Source organism: Phyllostomus discolor, chromosome 10 (assembly GCF_004126475.2).
Source record: "Phyllostomus discolor isolate MPI-MPIP mPhyDis1 chromosome 10, mPhyDis1.pri.v3, whole genome shotgun sequence".
NCBI classification, from domain to species: domain Eukaryota; kingdom Metazoa; phylum Chordata; class Mammalia; order Chiroptera; family Phyllostomidae; genus Phyllostomus; species Phyllostomus discolor.
In genome coordinates, this window is record NC_040912.2 from 51,295,683 (window position 1) to 51,316,767 (window position 21,085).

General features: G+C 37.5%; 1 protein-coding gene and 1 pseudogene across 5 annotated transcripts in view; one reads left to right on the forward strand and one right to left on the reverse strand.

Annotated features, from left to right (window-relative positions):
* The window catches only part of STARD3NL (STARD3 N-terminal like), a 178,483-nt gene that overhangs the window by 16,380 nt on the left and 141,018 nt on the right, over positions 1-21,085 (forward strand). For 3 of the 5 annotated variants that reach the window (XM_028526101.2, XM_036010807.1, XM_036010804.1), the window contains 2 exons: positions 12,713-12,995; positions 18,600-18,677. In XM_028526101.2, coding sequence (XP_028381902.1) covers positions 12,771-12,995; positions 18,600-18,677 — 303 coding nt within the window. In that variant the 5' untranslated portion in view covers positions 12,713-12,770. Of the gene's footprint in view, positions 1-11,107; positions 11,744-12,712; positions 12,996-18,599; positions 18,678-21,085 lie in introns of those variants that run through there. The other 2 variants (XM_036010805.1, XM_036010806.1) reach the window with 2 other exon arrangements.
* Positions 9,246-11,574, reverse strand: LOC114507985 (annotated as a pseudogene).

Consider the following 21,085-nt stretch of genomic DNA (forward strand, 5'->3'; position numbering starts at 1 on the left):
TTCAGGAAACTAATAAATAATTCAATAAATTTAATTTGATTCTCCAAAAACTGTTAGGTGGGATTTTTCTTTGTTTTATCAATACATTTATTTTTCTTGTGTGCCTTGCCTTTTTTTTGCTTATTTTTCTAATTGAGTTTTAAGGATTTCATTTTTTTTATCCTTTGTTTTTTTTTAAACCGTTTTTAAGTATTTACTTTTATGTTTTTTTAAGATGGAGAAGTTTTGATTTTTTATATATGAGATATGTTTCCCTTTGTAGACTTTCTAACAAAAAGAAGTAAGATTTTCTTACTTCTTATCCTAAAATCATGTATTCCTTTATCTGCAATTTTATTACATTGCCTATGCAAATGGTTGCTTTATTCCTGGCTGGTGTAGCTCTGTGGATTGAGCGCGGGCTAGGAACCAAAGTGTCCCAGGTTCGATTCCCAGCCAGGGTACATTCCTGGGTTGCAGGCCAGAACCCCCAGCAACCGCACATTGATGTCTGTCTGTCTGTCTGTCTGTCTCTCTCTCTCTCCCCCTTCCCTCTCTAAAAATAAAATAAATAAAATCTTAAAAAAAAAAAAGAAAAAAAATGGTTGCTTTATTAACTTTTGAAGAAAAACTTTAGTATATTTTGATATTTAGATTTCTTTCTCCATGTACTAGAATGACTCTTTAATAGTTTTATTCCTTTGCAACTTAGTTTTGATGACATCTATATCATCTGTAGATATTTTTTGGTTTATACAAGTTTTTCTTTGCAGAAAACCTTAGGAAAGTAAAGGTTAGATGGTGATTTTTAAGTTATGAGTTTTCCTTTTTTTAAATTGAATTAATGCTTTATGCTTGGTAAATTTGCTATTACAGTTCAGATTTCTGGCTTATACTGATAAATCAACAATGTGTCTCTATGTCCACCTGTGTGGTTCCTGAAGATCCCGCACACACTCTTCTGTTTGCCTCTAGTTCCTCCCAGGGCTCATTGTCAGTTGCTAATTTTATTTCAGCTTACACTGTTTTTCTTATATTACTAATGTATTTCCCTATGTCTCTTTCAAATCATGGAGGATAAAAAACTTGAGAGACACACATTATAAGAAAAATGAAAGACTATAGATGTCTAGCCAGTACCCCCAAATTAAAAACCAGTCAAAATGTAATAGTTTCAAAGCCTTTTGTCTGAGGTGAATTGTAAGTTGTGTTCATGCATGCTTTTGAAATGCAATGAAACATTTTAATGGGTAAACAGAAATACCTGCCTTCCAATTAGGTTTAATTTTTATTTATGTGATTTTGACTTAAGTGGTGTTTCAGGAATATATTCTAGTACCTGGGTCCTGTTTGTGAGAGCTGTTGTGAAGCTTAAATATGTAAGTAATGTATGTTAAGTATTCAGCATTGTGTGTGACTCAGTCTTGGTGTTAAAAAACTATTGTTATTTTTCATTATATTAGTATATGATACACAGTGTTATATAATACACAGTAATAAGTTAATAGGTGGGATTAGTTTATATTTTTGTTGTGTTCTTGTGTGTTCTTGGTCGGATATGTCAATATTATGTTACCTTTATTTAATGATAGGATAACTCTCATTTTAATGTTCTGAAACAGTTTATAGGATTTTATCTATATTTCAAGTTTTGAAATATTTACCAAATTGCCTGACTCTAGTTCCTTTGCTAGGTAATTCTTTGTCAACTTTTTTCTATTTCTTTTTGGTATGGATTATTCTATTCAGATCATCTGCATTTTCCAGAGTATTGACTGTGATTTCCAAATGTAATTAATGTAAAGTATCACATACATTTGGAAAAATAATGTTTCCTATAGTTGTACCTGCATTCCTTTCTTAGTCTCTTCCTCCTTAAACCTTTTAGGTTTGCCTATTTGCAGTTTTAAAAGACTGATTCTTGAGTTTATTTATGTATTTTAAAATTGTTTGTGGAAATGTTTATCCATGTACAAAAGTAGAGTTTGGTATAATGAATCACATCTTACTCATCCCCCAACTTGGAAAAATTATTATCTTCCTTTTGGATTTATTTATTAACTACAATCATATTTTTATTTTGTATATTTTCCCCCATAGGATAATTGTAGTTTTTATAACTTTATTAAATGCCCAATTCTTTAATTTTACTATTTAAAAAATAATTTCAAAGAGTAATTCATGCACTTTAGGGAAGTGAATTTGATGATAAGCTCAAGTTTGACAGCTTTCCACTATTTTTACTGTCACTGTTTTGTATAGGTTATTTAATTTTTAAATGTATTTAAATGTTATTTTAAATATTGCTATGTTTTAAATTTCTATTTTGAGCATTGTTGGTTCTGTATATAGTTCCTAATTGCAAGACTTTTACATATTTTTAGTAGTCTAGTTTTATGATCAATTTTGTAGACTTGACATATTTTACCCTCAAATAGTATATAGTCTATGATTGTAGGGTTATGAAAATAATTAGGAATCTTCAAAAAATTTTAGTATTCAGATAATCTACTGTCAACCAATAGTAATTGGCCTCAATTGAACGCCAACAGGAATCTCCAATTAGCCTGAGGTGAAGAAGGAAACTTTATTCAGTGAAGTACAAAACAGCTCAAATGTGATACACCACATCTGTGGAAACAGCATGACTGTGCTTTGGCCCTAGGGCCAGATCGCTCTCCTGCAAGACAGCTCTGCTCTTTCCATGCCAGGCTGCTTTGCACTGCGCTGGTCTGCTATGCTGTGCTGTACACCACTTTGCTTCATCCTGTGCCAGTCTGCTTCCTCAACAAGGGAAACTCCATCTTCAGTCTTAAGTGGAAAGGTAAAGTGTGCTCCCCAAACCAGAGAGGAGCTGGCTTATATAGACGGAAGTCCCTACTCCTCCTCCCTTACTGGGTTATCCTCTTGGGAAGGAGAACTCCAAATCCTCACAGTCGGATTGGCCCAAAAGGCACTGTCCTGATTGGCCAGAATGGAGTTTCTCTGAAGAGAATATAGCTGTGCAGCTCTGATTGGATGAGGAAAGCCTCAGCCCTATTGTTTGAAACAGGATTCCAGGAACTCCTTTGTAAGGGCTGGCTCTGATGGCATAAACACAGTGCAGGAAGGCAGTTCAGTGCAGAAGGTAATTCAGTGCAAGAGGAATGTAATTCAGTGCAAGCTTCTCCAGGAAGTGCAATTTGTGTGAGAGGCCCATATGTAGAAATGGCTGCTAGGCTCTGGTTTTTTGTATTTATTTATTTATTTTTTTAAGTTTGAGTTCAGTTAAGCCACCAGGAGCGCTTCTTAGTAGGCATATTCTTCCTCAGGGTTCACACTACTATTTTCGTACCTATATCTTTAAAATACCAAACCACTTAAAAAAGTAAACTGTCAAAACCTTCCATTTTGATGATAATCTATCATTTACTTAGCTTTCTCATTTTCTCAGTTTTTAAAGATGCATTTTGTATCTCTGTTCTTTCTGGTAAGACATATATTGATACTGAGTGGTAAATCTTAAACCTGATTTTTTAGAAATCTAAATATTAGATATATTTGCTGAGTTGAGAGAATGTGTGTCAGAATCTTTAGAGCTTACTTATGAATCCTGAGTTTTTGAAGACTTTGTGTACTTATTAAAAACCTTTAGTTGAAATGTATAACTACCCTTTTTATTGGTTATGAATTAGTAACCAGACCGAAATACTGGCAAGTCAGATTTAAAATAAGCAAATGTTGTATTACCATTGCACAATTAAGTTCAGGTATTATAACTCTGATTCGAGTCTGGCAATTAATTTAATAATTATACTTAAGGAAAGTTAATGGTGATTGGCGTATTAGTTTATAAAGAGATTTTGGCAGAATACTGTAGTGATGCTACAACTTCTTATAATTTGGTTTTGAAAGATTACCACATTCATACTTTATACAGAATATGCTAATATTTTGTGGTAGCTAACCAATACTAAGTTGTTATCTGAGTGATATCTCTAGAAATTCCCAAAGAGCACTTTTGTACCCAATGATGCTGTTGTGGGTCATCAGGAGATGTCTAGAGTCTACCTCTCAAAAAGCTTCTCACAAATTTTGACCTTCTTAGGGTTAGAGTGCAGCCCTCTTTATTGTTGAGTGAGAAACATGATTTATCACCTTCTGGTTACAGAGCCCTGTGGCCAGTGGTTCTGCTGCATGTCGATAAACTCATGTCTCAGAATCTACAATGAACATTATAGCTGCCATGAAAACTAAATATTTATTTCAAGCTGACCCATCTGTTGTTTCCCTACATAGAATGTAATATTAATCAGACACACAATTTTAAAAGGTTGTGGGAGGCCTACAGGGAATTATTAAATTGGTGTCAAAAGGCATTGACAATACCTTTATGCTATTACATTAGTCATAGGAATAAGCTGGCTAGTGGACTAAGTGCCAGGCTGAGCATAGCTTCCATTTGCTTATGACATTTCTTTTCCTGTGTTTCCAGACTTTCTTACTGGCAAATTCTCTCTTCTCCCCTTTAGATTTAAGTATCTCCTGTCACTTTATTCACATATCATAGCCTGTGAGCCAGTTTGCTTCTTTAAGGACACAGCACATCTACTGTTAATTCATTCTGTGGTGAATTTATAGTTTAACTCTCATAGGACAGTATTATTATTTTAGTTGTTTCAAAATTCTTCCCTGCCCCATTTCCCATTGTAGCCTTGATGATATGGACAGATCTGTAAAAAGCCTTGCAGAGTTTCATACATGCACACAAATCTTTTTTTTTTTTCTTTTAGAAGTATCATTTACCTTTCAATGGCAAATTAATAGGGATCTGGTAGCAAAATTTCATTCCTTGTCTCAGGAAAGATTTTTAAGTAATACCAAACAATTGGTTAGGTGAGTTTTATTTAAGTATTTTATAGAATTTTTTTAACCTGCTCTTCTGAAATAACTGATTTTCTTCTAGGAATCTGGGGTGAGGTGGGGTGATGGAGAGGAAAGAAATGGAAATCCGAAGTTTTAAACCTAAATATCTCTTAGATGGGTGCCTCCTTATAATCCACATAGGGCCTCAGCTTCTTTTTATTTTAATCTGTAAGCAAACATTTACTTTATAAGCAAAAATAACTGATAACAAAAATGAAGACAGCTTTGAAACAACAGGATGAGACACAATCTTCAGGTGTTAATGCATTTTTTTGCCTCTAAAATAAAGGAGTGGGAATAGATTAGAGTGGAAAACTCAAATGCCTCCTGGCTAGGTCAAGACTGAAACCACTGCATGCCCCGTTTGAGGAAGTCAGCAGCTTCTTGGCATTTTTATCATGGTAAGGAAATGTAGGCCTGGTGATTCTGTATCTTCTTACTTTTCAAGAGAAGCTGGAATCTGGGCTTTTATATGAAAATTCACTATTTAAAAATGTTTTCGATTAGTTTGAAATTTTTAGAAGCACTGTATAAGACCAAGCAAAACATGTCTTAAGCCAAATATGCTCCCTGTGCCTTTGGATAAGATGACTGAAGTCTTTCTGAATACATTTTTTTAAAAGATTTTATTTATTTATTTTAGACAGAAGGGACGGGAGGGAGAAAGAGGAAGAGAAACCATCAATGTGTGTTTGCCTCTCACATGCCCCCACTTGAGACTTGACCTGCACCCAGGCATGTGCTCAGATTGGGAGTTGCCCCGGCGACCCTTTGGTTCACAGGCCAGTGCTCAGTGCACTGAGCCCCACCAGCTGGGGCCTGAATTAAATATTTTTAATGTCTGTTATTCTGACATTATTTCAGAGGAGAACATACAGTGTCACGGCTCTTGCCAGAATAGTACAGGGAAGGCTGGTTGGTTGGGTTGAGAGACTTGGTTTGATTCTTTACTCCTCCTAGAAAGGGATGAAAAATTGTGGGAGTCTAAAACACTAGCACTGGTAGCTACTGCTCCAAAGAAGCTGCTGTTTACCATCTGGGTAGTATCAATTTTGAACTGAATTAGCTGCAGCCAAAGTTTTGGCCCAGCTTTGCTAATTGTACAGTCTCCATTACAACAGATCATCTCTGCCATCTTAGTATGAAAGCTTCCATAGACAATCTGTGTGGGGCCCTGGCTGGTGTGGCTCAGTGGGTTGAGCTCCAGATTGTGAAGCAAAGGGTTGTCAGTTGGGTTCTTAGTCAGGGCACGTGTCTGGGTTGTGGGCCAGGTTCCCAGTAGGGGTGTGGAAAAGGTAACCACAAATTGATGTTTCTCTTCTTTTTCTTCTCCCTTTCCCTCTCTGTAAAAATAAATAAAATCTTTAAAAAGAGTGGGTGTGGTGGTGTTCTAATAAAAACTTAGTGTTTAAAAACAGGCAAAAGGCCATATTTAATCTGCAGGCTATAGATTGTCAACTCCTGATTTAGAACATCGATACTTGTGCTAGATTGGAATGTTAATCAACAAATATTCACTTACCTATGCTCTTTCTTTGGATAGAGTTTATATCCAAGCTCTACTGCCTTTGGGTTTGGCCTTGAGATGTATTTTGGGCCAATAAAAATGTGAGCAGACATGATGTTATATAAAGAGATTTTACATGTGTTACATGGTCTAGCTATTCTAATGTGCTCTTGCTAATTGCCATAAAAAGAACATGCCCTAGACAGTCTGGATCCAAGGAGGAAGACAGATATAGAAAGAAGACCTAGACCCCCACCCACCCAACAGTTTGAAGCCAAGTTCTACTAAGCACAGCCTGTAGCACAGTTGTCCAGCTGATCTCAGACTAGATAAGCAGAATTTACAGCAGCCTGCTGACCTGTGATCTTGAGAATAAATATGGATTGTTTTAAGCCATTGAGTTTTGCGATAGTGTAATACAGCATGAATATAGAAGTAGCTGACTAATATAGCACAGTAGAGGATAATTATCCATTTAGATAAAACAAAAACTATATGAATCTCGTTTTTTAAAAACCTAAACAACAAAAGAGGATTCTCATCTCCTCTTACAATTCTGAGAAAAAGATAAGGGATGTTTTTCTTTATTTTATAATTCTTGACCCCACTCCTCATCCCCTGTGCTCTCCCCAGGGTTGGAATAAATCTTGAACTGTAGATTTTTGTTTCTGCATGTACAGCTATTCAATACTTACAGAGGCATAACTTTCCTTAAGCCAACCCCAGAGAGTATCTCAGTGCAACCAAACAAAAGTAAGGTTCAGCTACCTGTTGTCTAACGCAAGCTTAAGACAAAGGTTGGTGGGGGAGGAAAATTATCTTTGCTAAAATGTACCACTTGGGGGAACTGGGGACTCCCGACTCCAGGATCCTCTCTTAGGCAAAACACAGAAAAAAAAGTTTGTTCCCCAAAAGACTGAAACCCAAAACCATGCCCAGAAATCCCCCTCCATTCTTAACTGCCCTACAAAGCCCAAGTCTGCTAAGTGGACAGCTCTCTGGCTTCAGTCTCCCTGGAGTCTGTGCATACAGCCTGCACTTCCATCACCTTGCCACAGCTTCCCACACTAGAGGCCCAGTGCAGCCGGCAACTGCTGTAGCCTTCCGTTCAGGGGCTCTGTTCACGGGGCCTGTCACTCTGTCATCTGGCTATGCGGTTCCCAGGTCCCACTTGGTCCTGCAAATGCTCTGGCCTGCACAGCCATGCACAGATCCCAGAGGAAGAGAAGGGGAGAGTCTCTGGCCTCCCTCTGGTTTGGTCTCCTGGCCCAAAGTGCTGTGTGTTCTGGAAGGGTTCAGCTACCCAGCCAGTCCTATTCTTTTCCCAGGCTAGACTGGCAGGTCAGCACCTCCTCTTGCCACCGTGTTAGTCTCTATGGTACTTGTGCAGCTGTGGCCTCTGGCTTCCCCTTTAATCAGGAACTGAAAGTGGGTAGGAGGGCTTTTCCCTTCATCCCTCACACTCTAGCCCTTTGCATACTCTGGGCAAGGCTTCCTCCTGCCACATCTCTGCCTGGGGCAAGGAAATTTGTCATTTGTCCCATCAAGCACAGCGCTAGATTGGTTACAAGGGCATTGCAACACTTCCTAGGTAGTGTGTTTGCCCAGGGAACACATTTGCTCCTGCCATGTTGGGGCCCTTCTCTTCTGCCCAATGATCTGGCTAGATCTACCTGTATCAACATTACCAAGAACTAAATATTTAATACTTAAATTATATGGAAAGATATCCAAACTCTTTCTCAGGAACAAACAGTTGTAGTCTCAACTCAGCAGAGAATTTTGAGATCCTGCTCTGTGCTAGCCTCTGTATTACATCTGTTAGGTAGAATTTATTCAGTCAACTTTTGTTTTGTTCCTGTTGTGTGCTGTGTACCGTGGTAGTTCCTGTGGGCACAGGGGTGTATAAATAAAAATTCAGGACCTTCTAGGACCACACCCTGTAGTATCAGAGACAGGCAAGTAAATGGATAATTAAGGTACAGTGTGGAGAGCGATATACGTGACATGTCCACAATCCTAGGGAATCTTGGAGGAGGCATACTTGACCCTGCCTGGGGATTGGAATGTAGGGAGTGTTCCAAGGAAGTATTCCTGAAGGAATTGGCACTTGAACCGAATCTTTCTGAAGTCCTATAGCTGTAGAACAGAAACGGTCTCTCACTCTTAAGATTTCATGGAGTCAGACTGCTCAGAGCAGTCTGTGCTTTGGACAACTTTATTATTAAAGCTATGTAAATACAAATTCTAGCTAATTAGCGGTTATATTTTCATATAATGATTCTCATTTTCCAAGTCAAGTATATATCATGGTATAATGTCAGCTTTTTGTTCGGAATGGCTTCAGATTCCTAGGGTTAGTGATTTGCTTTGTTCTTTTTTATTCATGAGAAATGGGCTCAGAGAAGTAGGAATGAGTGGGACTAAGAATGATCTAATTACCTTAGGAATGATTTTCTTCCTAAAACAGTTCTGAGCTTTGTTGAATTTTCTGTACAGTTTAATTGGCTTTAAGAATTTAAATTAATTTTTTAACCCTCAGCCAAGGATATATTTATTGATTTTATAGAGAGAGGAAGGGAGACAGAGAGAGAAACATTGATGTGAGAGAGAAACATTGAGAAACATTGATTGGTTGCTTCCTCAATGTGCCCTGATGAGGGACGGAACTGCAATCTAAGCATGTGCCCTGGCTGGGAATTGAACCCCTAACCTTTTGGTGTATAGGACGACACTCCAACCAACTAAGCTACTCAGCTAGGGTTTGGGGGGGTGGGTACCAAATTATTTGTTTTGAAGGAATGGTACAAATGAAAGTAGACGATTCATACAAGTTAAAGATAAGGTAAAGGTAACTGCCACATGCGTGTACTGCTTTGGTGACCAGCAAAGTCATTCCTGTGGCCATGGGAAGGCAGCCTGAGGCTTAGCTGTCTGTACTGTCTCCCAGAGTGTGCTTGTCAAAGAGATGCTCTGCCATGCCAGATTCTCAGGTGCCCAAACTGTGCAGGTCAGGTTACTTGGTCACCCAAGTCTTTGATGGATTTCACCTGCTCAGCCAGGTAGTGAGTCTCAATGAAGTCACACAAATGAGGGTCATGTTTTTCAGTGGCCAGCTTAGGCAAGTCCAGTAGTGACTGGTTTCACACTTTTACCCAAGTGTAATGCACACTCCATTGCATTCAGCCCATCCTCCTAGTCATCACTGGTTCTTGATACACTGAAGGAAGATTCAGCCACCTCATTGGTTCTATAGCTTTATCAGTTTCTCAGCATGTTCTCTCTCCTTATGAGATTGGTGAAGGAAATGTTTGGCAAAGTTCTTCAAAGCCACATCATTGCAGTCAAAGTAGTAAGACATGGACAAGTAAACATAGGTAGCATAGAGCTCCAGGTTGATGTGGCGGCTGATGGCAGCTTCTGAGACCTGATGGTAGTTGTGGCGCACCTGCAAGGTAGATATAGCTGTTGTGATGTGTGACTGAGGAAGGTGGCTTTGTGGCACAGGAGCAGTGGTGGGGGACTTGGGGAGGTCCAGGGGCGCTGTGAAGAGGTGTCAGAGGATGGATCTGGGCGTTAACTAGGATGGGGGTTGAGCACCAGGTTCTGTTCAAGCACTGGTGAAGCAGGAAACCACAGTGACGAAGACTATAAAAATTAATTTTTAAATATGCTTGCTAATAGATTATCAGACTGGCTTAAAAATTATCTGAATTTCTTTTTCTTAATGTAGCATGTGTTGTTGCAGAAATATATCTATCTTCATCCAAGTTAGTTTTAGAGAATAGTTCATTTATCTTTTCCATTCTGGAATGTGTATTTCACTAAAGAAAACATATTGTTCACATTCATTTTTACTTTTTGTTTTAGAATTAATTTTTAAAAGGTCTAGCTGATAAACTTAGTATTTTGCAAGCTTTGTTTTAAGAGCAAATGTTTTGGGGAATGTGCCATTAATATTCCTTCTACTAGGATGATATTGATTCATTGAGACAAACTGCAGAAATACTTCAATTTTTAGAATTTTATGTTTTCTTTTACAAAGCACTGAAGTGTACATCTGTTGAGCTTTTCAGAATACTTTGCTGATTGGCTGACTCTGAGGAGGCAGATTGAATGACTGATGTGCTGTTATCTACTGTTGCCCAGATGAGTTAGAAAGGGAGGGAAGAGCATCAGAGTGTCCTGGAACATGTGTCTAGGATGCTAAAACAATTACATTTGAAATTTAATTCCTCCTGTTGTAAATATAATATGTGCAAAATAAGAAATCAGAAAAAAAAATTGAAAAAGTAAAAGGAGGGGAAAATATAATCTCATCAGTCAGAGATAGTATTTAGCATCTGATATATTTTATAGGCATATTATTTTAAAAGTATGGTTTTGATATTTTACAGAGTTGTGAACATACTATGTGTATGTGTGTATTCCATTTAGTGTCCAGATTTTAATCTAGTTACCGTTATAATACATTTTTTATGTTAGTATAAATGCTTTTAAGTATATTTTAATGACCGTACTGTAATTATACCATGACTTATCTAATTATTCCCCTATTGTTAGATATTCAGGTTGTTGTCTAAATGGGTTATTATAGGTATGATAAAGTCTTTTTTGATAGAAATTTTTATTGAAAGAGAACACATATACAGTTCATGTATGTGTACGTGTACATAAGTATACAGCATTTGAATTTTTCATAGGTCAACACACCATGGAAACTACTGCCTATGCCAATAAATGTTTACTAAGTGAGCACAGCCACTTTGGCATTCTCAGGCCAGGAATTAGAACTTGACCAAGCTGTGCCTCTAGTCACTCTTCCCTCCTCCTGTCTCCAGTAGGTAATCATTAACCTCACCTCTAATCATATAGATCAAATTTTGCATAGAAGGTGTACATTTAATTTCCTTTAGATTTCCGAAAGAGGGTTACTAGGTCAAGAAGTATGGATATTTTAAAATATCTGAGTTCATATAGCAAATTGCTTTCAAAATGTCGTGTTATTTTATCACCACATTGTATGAAAATGTGGAAAGGACTTTTGTTTCTGAGTGTGGGAAAGGAGAGATATGAGGGCCAAGTGTAAAGAGACAGAGTTTTGGACTGTGAATTAAGTACCAAATGGGATCATACTACTTTAGGGAAATTCCAGCAGAGTTTTGAAGTTTTATTTTACCCATCTTGAAAATGTTCCTGTGTTCTTTCTGGACATTGCTAGTTATTGTGGCAGAAAGAAAAAAAGCCTGATGAACCATGCACTTGTTCGTAAGATCTGGATTCAAGTGACACACAGACTCCTGCCCATGTTACATTGGCCAAAGAAAGCATATGCATTCAGTAGAGCCAGAGGTATATAATATAATCTTCCCACAGGGAGATGTACTACAGGGAGGGAAGCTGGAATGTATGGCAAATAAAAATACCAGTCAGCACACCTTCCATCTGATGACTTTTTGCCTCCCCCATGAGGGGATCAGATCATTTAGATTACTAAGTCTTTTATTATAGAAGCACAGCTTGGCCTTGCAGGGGGAGGTTCTGCATCTCCACATAGAAGTGTAACTCCTGTAATTATTGGAGGGGCATTTGTGGGTTGCTGAACTTTTTGCAGTGTGCATACTTCTTTCCTAAGGAGAGGCCCAGAAACATGTATTCACTAAGAGGTCATGGGGAAATGCTAAATTTGGTGTTTTAGACACCTTTGGTGGAAAGCAATTCCTCTTTAGGACACAAATTTTTATAGGTGGTTTATACATACTGGCTACATGCTCTCTGGGAAACGATTCAGTTATTGCTTTCCTAGTCCCTGGGGAGTGACACAGAATTGTAGAGGATTTTTCCTTGGCATGGCAAGAGAATTGGCTTGGCTTGTTCAACAAAAGGCCGCCAGGTTATCAGGCACACCTTTTTGTTGTGGTTAACATTCTATCTTTATCCTTTACTTCTATAATTTACATTCTTTTCTATTGTCATTCTTTTAAATATAGCTACTTTGTAGTATTAATTCTTGGTTTTTTAATATATTTTATTGATTATGCTATTGCAGTTGTCCCATTTTCCCCCCTTTTTTTCCCCTCTTAACCTTAAGAATAGGTGGTGGGTAAAGCCTTGGAGAGTAATGGAAAAATGGGGACAACTGTAATTGAACAACAATTTAAAAAATCTTAAAAGAAAGAATTGTTTCTCATTTCACTTTCTCCCTGTGTCTTCAGGGAAGACTCTGATGCTCAGAGAGACAGTTACATGGTAGTTGGTGGTAATGCTGTGGTATTAGGTGAGCTCTGATCTAACATTGTGTCTCTCTTTTATTCCCTAAAGATTTTTTCTCTCTAGGGATGGTGAAGTTGGAAAAAAGCTCCTATAACTCCCCTCCAGAATGAACTCCCTGCCAGAAGACATGGAGAATGCTCTCACAGGGAGCCAGATCTCTCATGCTTCTTTGCGCGATGTCCACTCCATCAACCCTACACAGCTCATGGCCAGGATTGAGTCCTATGAAGGAAGGGGGAAAAAAAGCATATCTGATGTCAGGAGGACTTTCTGTTTGTTTGTCACCTTTGACCTCTTATTTGTAACATTACTGTGGATAATAGAGTTAAATGTAAGTGTTTTTTTCTCCATGACTATGTAAGAATTGTTTCCAGAGACAAACATAATTTTCTTATTTAATTATTTATTTAACCCTCACCTGAGGACATTTTTTTCATTGCTTTTAGAAAGAGAGGGAGGGAGGGAAGGAGGTCGATTTGCCACTTCTTTATACACATGACAACCAGGGATTGAACCCACAGCCTGGTTATGTGCCCTGACTGGGAATTGAACCTGTGACCCTTTGGTCTGTGGGACAGTGTTCCAACCAACTGAGCCACACATGCCAGGGCTCTTATTTTTTTTCATCATTTCTGTCTCAGTTAGTGAATTCCATTTTTTTTTCCAATTGAGGCAACATTGGTCTTCTCCAGCTGAGTTGGACATTTTTTTTTTCTGTACTATTATTCTTTAAATCAAACCTAGTTAATTTAAAACTCATTTTGTCTGGGATTTTGAAATTTGAATTCGTGGTGTTTTGCTCTGTAACAAGAGTTGGCACACTACAGCCTGGAGGTGAAATGCAGCTGGACTGCTTTTATAAATAAAATTTTACTGGAATACAGCCCTGCCCATATTGTCTATGGCTGGGTTTTATGCTGAGTGATTGGACTGAATAGTTGTGACAGAGTCCCTTTGTCCCACAAAGACAAAAATGCATATTCTCTGGCCCTTTTCAGAAAAAGGTTTCTGATTCTTCCTCCAAAGAAATCTAGCATGCTTCTGGAATATGTTCTAGATGTTGCATCTACTTTTCTAATTCCCATACTTTAGAGCTTGCATGTATTTACTCTACCTTTTTGCAAACAGATTATTTATATTTTATTAAAAAATGTTATAGAAGCATTTGGAGGTTTGTCTATATTTTGTCAGGTTTATGCAGTTATATTGTTAAGTAATTGTCTAAACCAGTGATCTTCAACATTTTTTGTCTCATGGCACACATAAACTAATTTTAAAATTTCTACAACACACCAAAAAATATATTTTTTGCCAATCTGACAAAATATAGGTATAATTTTGGCTCATTCACACCAGACGACTATTGTTGTGTTGGCTGTTGTCATTTTTTTTATTTGACAATCTAAGGGAAAAGAGGTCAGTCAGTGCCCCTGATTAAATAGTCAGGTATGGCATGCTTTAAAAACTCTTGTGGCATACCAGTTGAAAATCACTGGTCTAGACCAGTACTATCCAATAGAAGTAGAATGCAAACTTCATGTGTTATTTTAAGTTCTCTAGTTGCTACATTTATTTAATAAAAGTAAAAGTAAATAGGTGAAGTTTACCTTGATGTATTTTATTTAATCCAAAATAATATGTTTTCTCCAAAAGCCTTGGTTTTCTGTTTATCTTTCTTACCAACAATAATAGGTAAACTCTTCCAAAATGCTTTTCTCACAGGCAAAAGTGGTCTGCTCTCTTCACTTTCAATAGTTCATTTATTTCTAAGACATATTTGCTATGTCCTAGGTAGTAATAGTTATTGGTTGTTGTTTTTTTATTAAGAGGTTACTCTTTGCTAGGCATAGTGCTAGGTGCTTTATGAGAAATTTATTAAAATAGAAAAAATATGAAAAGATGCTGAGATTCTTGTTCAAAAGAAGTTTTTGATTTTGCCTTTTTATATAGAGTCAACATCTCAATCTAAACTTCAATATTTTGATTCATAACAGAAATTTTAGTTCTAGACTCTAAACTCTTAGACATTAGGTTAATTGGACTCATTGAATTATACCTTAATAGAGAAACAAAACCCACTTAATGAAAGCAGATACTTATATTAGAAAATAAGATTTATTTCAGAATTATAGTAATATGCAGCATGAATCTGTTTACAGTTTCTGTTTACAGAGTTTTCTTCTGTTAATATAGCACTGTAGATACACCTTATTTTTGTTTAAAACCAACAAACCCCTGGCTGGTGTAGCTCAGTGGATTGAGTGTGGGCTGCGAACCAAAGTGTCGCAGGTTTGATTCCCAGTCAGGGCACATACCTCGTTTGCAGGCCACAGCTCCCACCAGCCGCACATTGATGTTTCTCTCTCTCTCTTTCTCCCTCCCTTCCCTCTCTAAAGATAAATAAATTTTTTTTTAAAAAAAGAAGTGAATAGCTGCCATGAAAATAAAAAGCAAAGAAAGCTCTAATGGGAAAAAACAAACAAACAAACCACTGATATGGCACAGTAATTTCGTATCTCTTTTACTATGTGTTCCACATGTACATGTTAAAGAAAATATTTAAATGAATGTATATTTAAGGAGTAATATATTTTCAAAACTAAAAGCTATATAATGAGAGATGAAAAAGAAATGCATCTTTGACAGGACAGCATAGCAGCAGTTTTAGGGGAGCACACTGAAAAATTGTGGTGGCAGCACAAAATGAAGGACCTCATTGGTTTACTACTGATCTCACTATGTGCCTTTAAGTGACAGAGGCCATGGGACAGAGCTGTGATCACAGGATCTCACTTCTCACTTCTTTTTATTGCTTCAAAAAACTGGACTGGAAGTGAAGTGGGTTGCACTCGGTCTCGCTCATGAGAAACTATGTTTACATCTATGTAATGTGTTATAAATGAAAAATCACCAACCCTAGAATGAAGAAATGCACTTTTATCTTCACTTTTCCATTGACTTCTGGTTTCCCTGGCTATAAAATTAAAAGATCAAAAGAAACAAGCAAAATATAACCAAAGTCACTGAAATAGGGGACAGTCTGACAGTGACTAGAGGGGAGAGAAGAGGGAATTTCAGGGGAGAATGGGAAGGGTTTACAGGAACAAATTTAAAGGACACATGGACAAAAGCTAGGGGGAGGGTGGTAATGGGAGGGAAGTGGGGAGGGTTGGGTGGATGGGCTGGAACAGGAGTAAATGGGAGAAAACTACTTGAACAATGATTAAAATAAAACTTAAACAAAATTAAAAGATCACACAAAGTATATGATCTCTAAGACAGTACATCATGACTTTTAAATAAGATTTTTAAAAAAACATTCAATTTCTAGTTCAGTTTGTTTTGATTTGTCAATTCTGACTTGGATTTTTCACTACACACTGACCATCCATTTTCTTTTATCTCTCTAAATCTCTAATCATTCAAATTCATTTGTTAAATTATTTTTTTATTGTTGTTCAAGCACAGTTGTCTCCATTCTCCCCCCACCACTCTCCTCCACCCCACCCACCTCCCACCCTCAATCCCACCCCCCTTTGGCTTTGTCCATGGGTCCTTTATACATGTTCCTTGACGACCTTTCTTCTTCTTTCCCCCATTATTTCCCTCCTCCCTCCCCTTTGGTTACTGTCAGTTTGTTCCTCTGTACCTTAACTGAGCACCAGGGTACAGGCTGCTGATTCAGTTGTTGGGAGTTCCACAAAAAGCTACATAAGATACAAAGTTTAGCTTAGGAGATATGCATATCTTATATTGCCTCCAGTGTTGGTCTTCAAAAAAAGAAAGAAAAAGTATAAATGTTACTTAGGCCTTCAGAAGCATATGGGGACCAAACTGTGCTATGCGATCATAACAGTAACGTAATACTTTGCTTTATATATGACTTCCACTTAGCCACTTTTCCTTGCTCCAGGGAGTCCATGGGCACTGACCCAGCCTGGAGTGCAGGGACTGGTGAGCCTAGAGAAAGCTTATACTACTGTGGTTCATTTTCTTCTGGAAGGCCTTAGGGCAGCTAATGTTTGGGGCCAGTTGAAGGGATGGTTTTGATTCTGTGTAGGGCTGCCTATTGCACCCCTGAATGAACCGGTTGCCCAAATGGGACCTGGAATTCACCACAGCTTGAGTTCCCTGAGGACTCTATTTTCTGTCCACACTCTTCTCCCTTAGTCTCTTCAGACTGACAAGGACAGGGATCTAAAAAACAATAGACAAGAAGTTTTTTTTTTTTCAGCTTTTGATACTTTGATTGAGATTATGGTTCAAAAAAGGCCTTTGCTTGTTTTCTTATTTTTTTTTTAAAGATTTTATTTATTTATTTTTAGAGAGGGAAGGGAGGAAGATAGAGAGAGAGAAACATCAATGTGCGGTTGCTGGGGGTTATGGCCTGCAACCCAGGAATATACCCTGCCTGGGAATCAAACCTGGGACACTTTGGTTCCCAGCCCGTGCTCAATCCACTGAGCTATGCCAGCCAGGGCTTGTTTTCTTATTTTCTAACTGGTATACTAGAAAGTGTCAGAATGCTTCTAATTTGACCAAGAACAATCACGACCAGTTCTGTGGCCTTAAAAGGCAAGCCACTTAAGTTCTCCAGGTTTAATACCTGTGTTGCCTTCCTTGTGAATTCCTGTGAGAATCAAGTAAAAATATATCCTGTACAGCAGCCCCTTGAAAGTTTTAAAACTCTTCACAATTATAGGTTATGTAATTTATTATTAACTGAAATAAGTTTTACCTTGAATGAGAGGGAAAATGCTGGTTATTATTTTCTCACTATTGTTACATTTGTGTTTCAGGTACTATTACCCTCCTCTTTCTGATTCTGATTTTATTACCCACTGTCACTGTGTTCTGTAGTTACACTGTGATGACCAATGATAACAGAAATTCAGATCAGAGGAAAGTCAGTGAGTTGGAATTATCCAAGGAGTAGGTGGAGAAGACGGACTGAACTGGATGTGGAAGTATGGGTGGAATTTGGGATAGAAGAAGGAATTGGAATTAGTGTGGAAACAATAGGGGAAGGGTTTGGAGATCAAGGTGAGCAGAAGCACTGAGTCAGGAATATGTGCTTATGCGTGTGTGTATGTGTGTTGGAGGAGACAGGGACAGAGGAAGAGAAAATATTAGCCTAGCTAGAAAGTGTCTACAGAAAATGCCTGTAGAAAAATGAACTTGAAGAGGTAAGTTGGTTCTAGACTATTAAAAGTTCTTTCCTGTGTAGAAATGTTGCACTTGCTGTAATAGTGAGCTCTTACAGTTTCTAGAGAAGCCTAGAGACATGGTTTTGAATTGTTCCAGAAGTTAGTGACTTGCTATATTGTGACCTACCTGCCATGTCCAGCTCGATGTTTAATCTAACATGGTCCACTCCTGCCTTTCCCTTTCCCCTTCATCAGTAAACTATACCCAGACACTCAGGCCACAAATATAGTCTCATTCTTGATTGTGTAGCTTGTTTTGTATTTCTCACACCTGGTATCCAGTCTAAAAGTAAGTTCTGTCAAATCTACTTCCAAGACCTAAAACAGTGGAGAGTAATTTAGAAAGTGAGGGAAGCCCTAGAGAAATGTGAATTGTCTTCTTTCAGAGTATATATTTCTAGGATTTTCAGTCTGGGCTAAGTTTTTTTCTCTTCTAAGATAAAGTTGGAGGGCTTTTTTTAATTTAAAATTTTAGTTTGCCAAAATATGAACTACAAAAATACATTGTTTTTCATTATACATTTACATTTGTTGAATGAATTCAGAATTAAGAGGGGAATGCAATTTGGCATTTTTCTATTTAGAAGTAGGAGGGTTCTATATTTTAGCATTTCTGGATTCCTAGAAGATATGCAGAAAAGTGTATATGAAACCTTACTTGTATGTTTCTTGTATCGCTTTCACATGTAAACCTCTTTTTGTTTTTACTTTTTCCTCTTTCTTCCCAGGTGAATGGAGGCATTGAGAACACGTTAGAGAAAGAGGTGGTACACTATGACTTCTACTCTTCTTATTTTGATATATTTGTAAGTATTTTCTCTTGTATATTTTATTTCAGATATGATGACTTAACCAAAAGGCAAATTTCTTTTCAATAGACCTCAAAATTTGTGCAGCTCTATTTGCTTTCTTTCTTGAACTCTACTTTTCTTTTTTCCTGTAGTTTCTGGCCAGTTCTATGTTGTTTCCCTCTTTCTTAGAATTGTCTGTTCATCTCAAAGATAAAAGCCATTAACTATGAATCACTAAAAGGAAAATTTATCTTTTTATGTAACAACATCATGAAATGCAATTTCTTTTCTGTCTCGACATGGATTTCAGTGTTTTTTTTTAAATAACAGTCTGTGTTTCATTTTTCTCTGATAGAATTTGAGGAAAGTTATGTATTTGTAGTCTTGGACTACATTAGCCAGTTGTAGAGTTACGTAGATGCATTATCTGTAGATGAGGCAAGTAGTTTAGTCAAATGAATGCTGGCAGTGTCTTTCTAGGAAACATTGTGACTCTGGGTTTGTTACATCTCTGTGGGATCTCTTTATAGTGTAAGGAAATCAGAGTCCAACATTGGGTTAGACACAGCATAGACAATTAAAATTCACAGTGAGTTCCCCCAAATTCATTTTAACTACTTTATTCACTGTCTTTAGAAACTACATGCACAGTGGTTACAAGTAGGACCCTTAAAGTCAGAAAAATCTGGGTTTGATTCACAACATTATTACTAGTTTTATATCTTTGAATACACTAGGTGTAAGTTTCAGTTTCCTCAGTATTTAAAATGAGATCATCATCACCCTGAAAAATCAGTGACATAATACATGGAAAACAGAAGCTCAAAGAACCACCTGTAGTCACTGTCATCATTATTTATGGTTGAGAATTTTATTTTTATTTTTTAAAAGATTTTATTTATTTATTTATTTTTATAGAGATGGGAAAGGAGGGAGAAAGAGAGGGAGACAAACATCAATTTATGGTTGCCTGTACACGCCCCCCTACTGGGGACCTGGCCTGCAACCCAGGAATGTGCCCAGATTGGGAAATGAACTGGCAATTCTTTGGTTCACAGGCCCACACTCAATCCACTGAGCTACACCAGCCAGCTTGAGAATTTTAATAATTATATTTTCTAATGGTTTCCAAACAGTCTGATAAGTCTTGTTTTGTTTTTGGAGGGGCCTGCAGAATTGTGCATGGGGAAAGAAGTGGAATTCCCAGTGAGCAGAGATCAGGATTCCTTGTCATCACCCCCTTGCTGCCTAACTAGTTCCATTTTTGTCTGCACAGTATGTTAGGGTTTATCTTTTATCTGTATAGTATCTTAGGCTTCATTTTCATCTGCGTAGTATGTTAGGGTTCATTCTTATCTGTATTGTATATTAAGGTTTTTTATAGTATGTAAAAAAAGTGTTGGCTGCTACAGAATATTTGGAAAATTACTAATGTAAGAAATTAAGTTCAGTGTCTTAACTTACCCTAGGTCATTGAAGTTGGTGGCAGAACATGTTATATTCTAAATCTCTTGATATTTATTTTTTGAAACTGTTGATATATAAACAACAAATGGATTTTTCTTTTTTTTCCTTATTGCCCTTGCTGAATTTATCTTAAAATAGCCAGAGTCAGGAATTGTCAGGAAGCCAGATTAATCAACCGGTCAGATCTCCATTGGTTATCTGTATTCTAAGCTTAGGGGTTACTGGACAAATAGGTAGGTAGGGCCTGTTAGCTTAGATAGGAAAAACTGCCATGCATGGGCTGGGAAAGGGGCATAGCTTCCAAGAAACCTTGGGATCTGGGAGACTTCAAGATAGAGACTTACCCTTTTGCCAAGTCCAGAATGTAGAGATAGACTTTAGAATGAGTCGAGAAACTAAATGATTAGGAGGTTGTTGGAAAACACATTTTTAATGAAAGCAGCGAAGTAAAAACAAATACAGCTTGGGAATGTCATTCACATAAAAGGATCTTATGTGAGGTTATCTAGTCCATAGCACCAAAAAAGTTTAGCCTCCGGCCTTTCAGCAGTTTTGATTAGTGAGGAACTATTGGCAGACTCTGACACTGAGTTTCAAGAGTCAGCTTTACTTTTCCCAACTCAGAATAAGCATATTTCCCAAGTAAAATTGGTAAACTTTATTCTGTTTATTTCCTAATTACTATGGCAGCTGTAGTATAGTGGTTACGAGTCTAGTGTTCTTTGCAGTCAGGCTACCTGAATTCAAGTCCTGGCTTCCTCACTGAGGAGTGTGTGGTTTTGGACAGTTTTTTATCCATTGTATCTGTGGTTTGATGATAGCACTCGACTCATGTGGTTTTTGTGGTGGGGATTACATGGGATAATAATACACTAAAGAGTTTCATGAAAGTTCCAGAATTACCCTAAATAATCAGATAGTAGCTACTGGCATAGGCTGAACTCTTCCAGTACTCC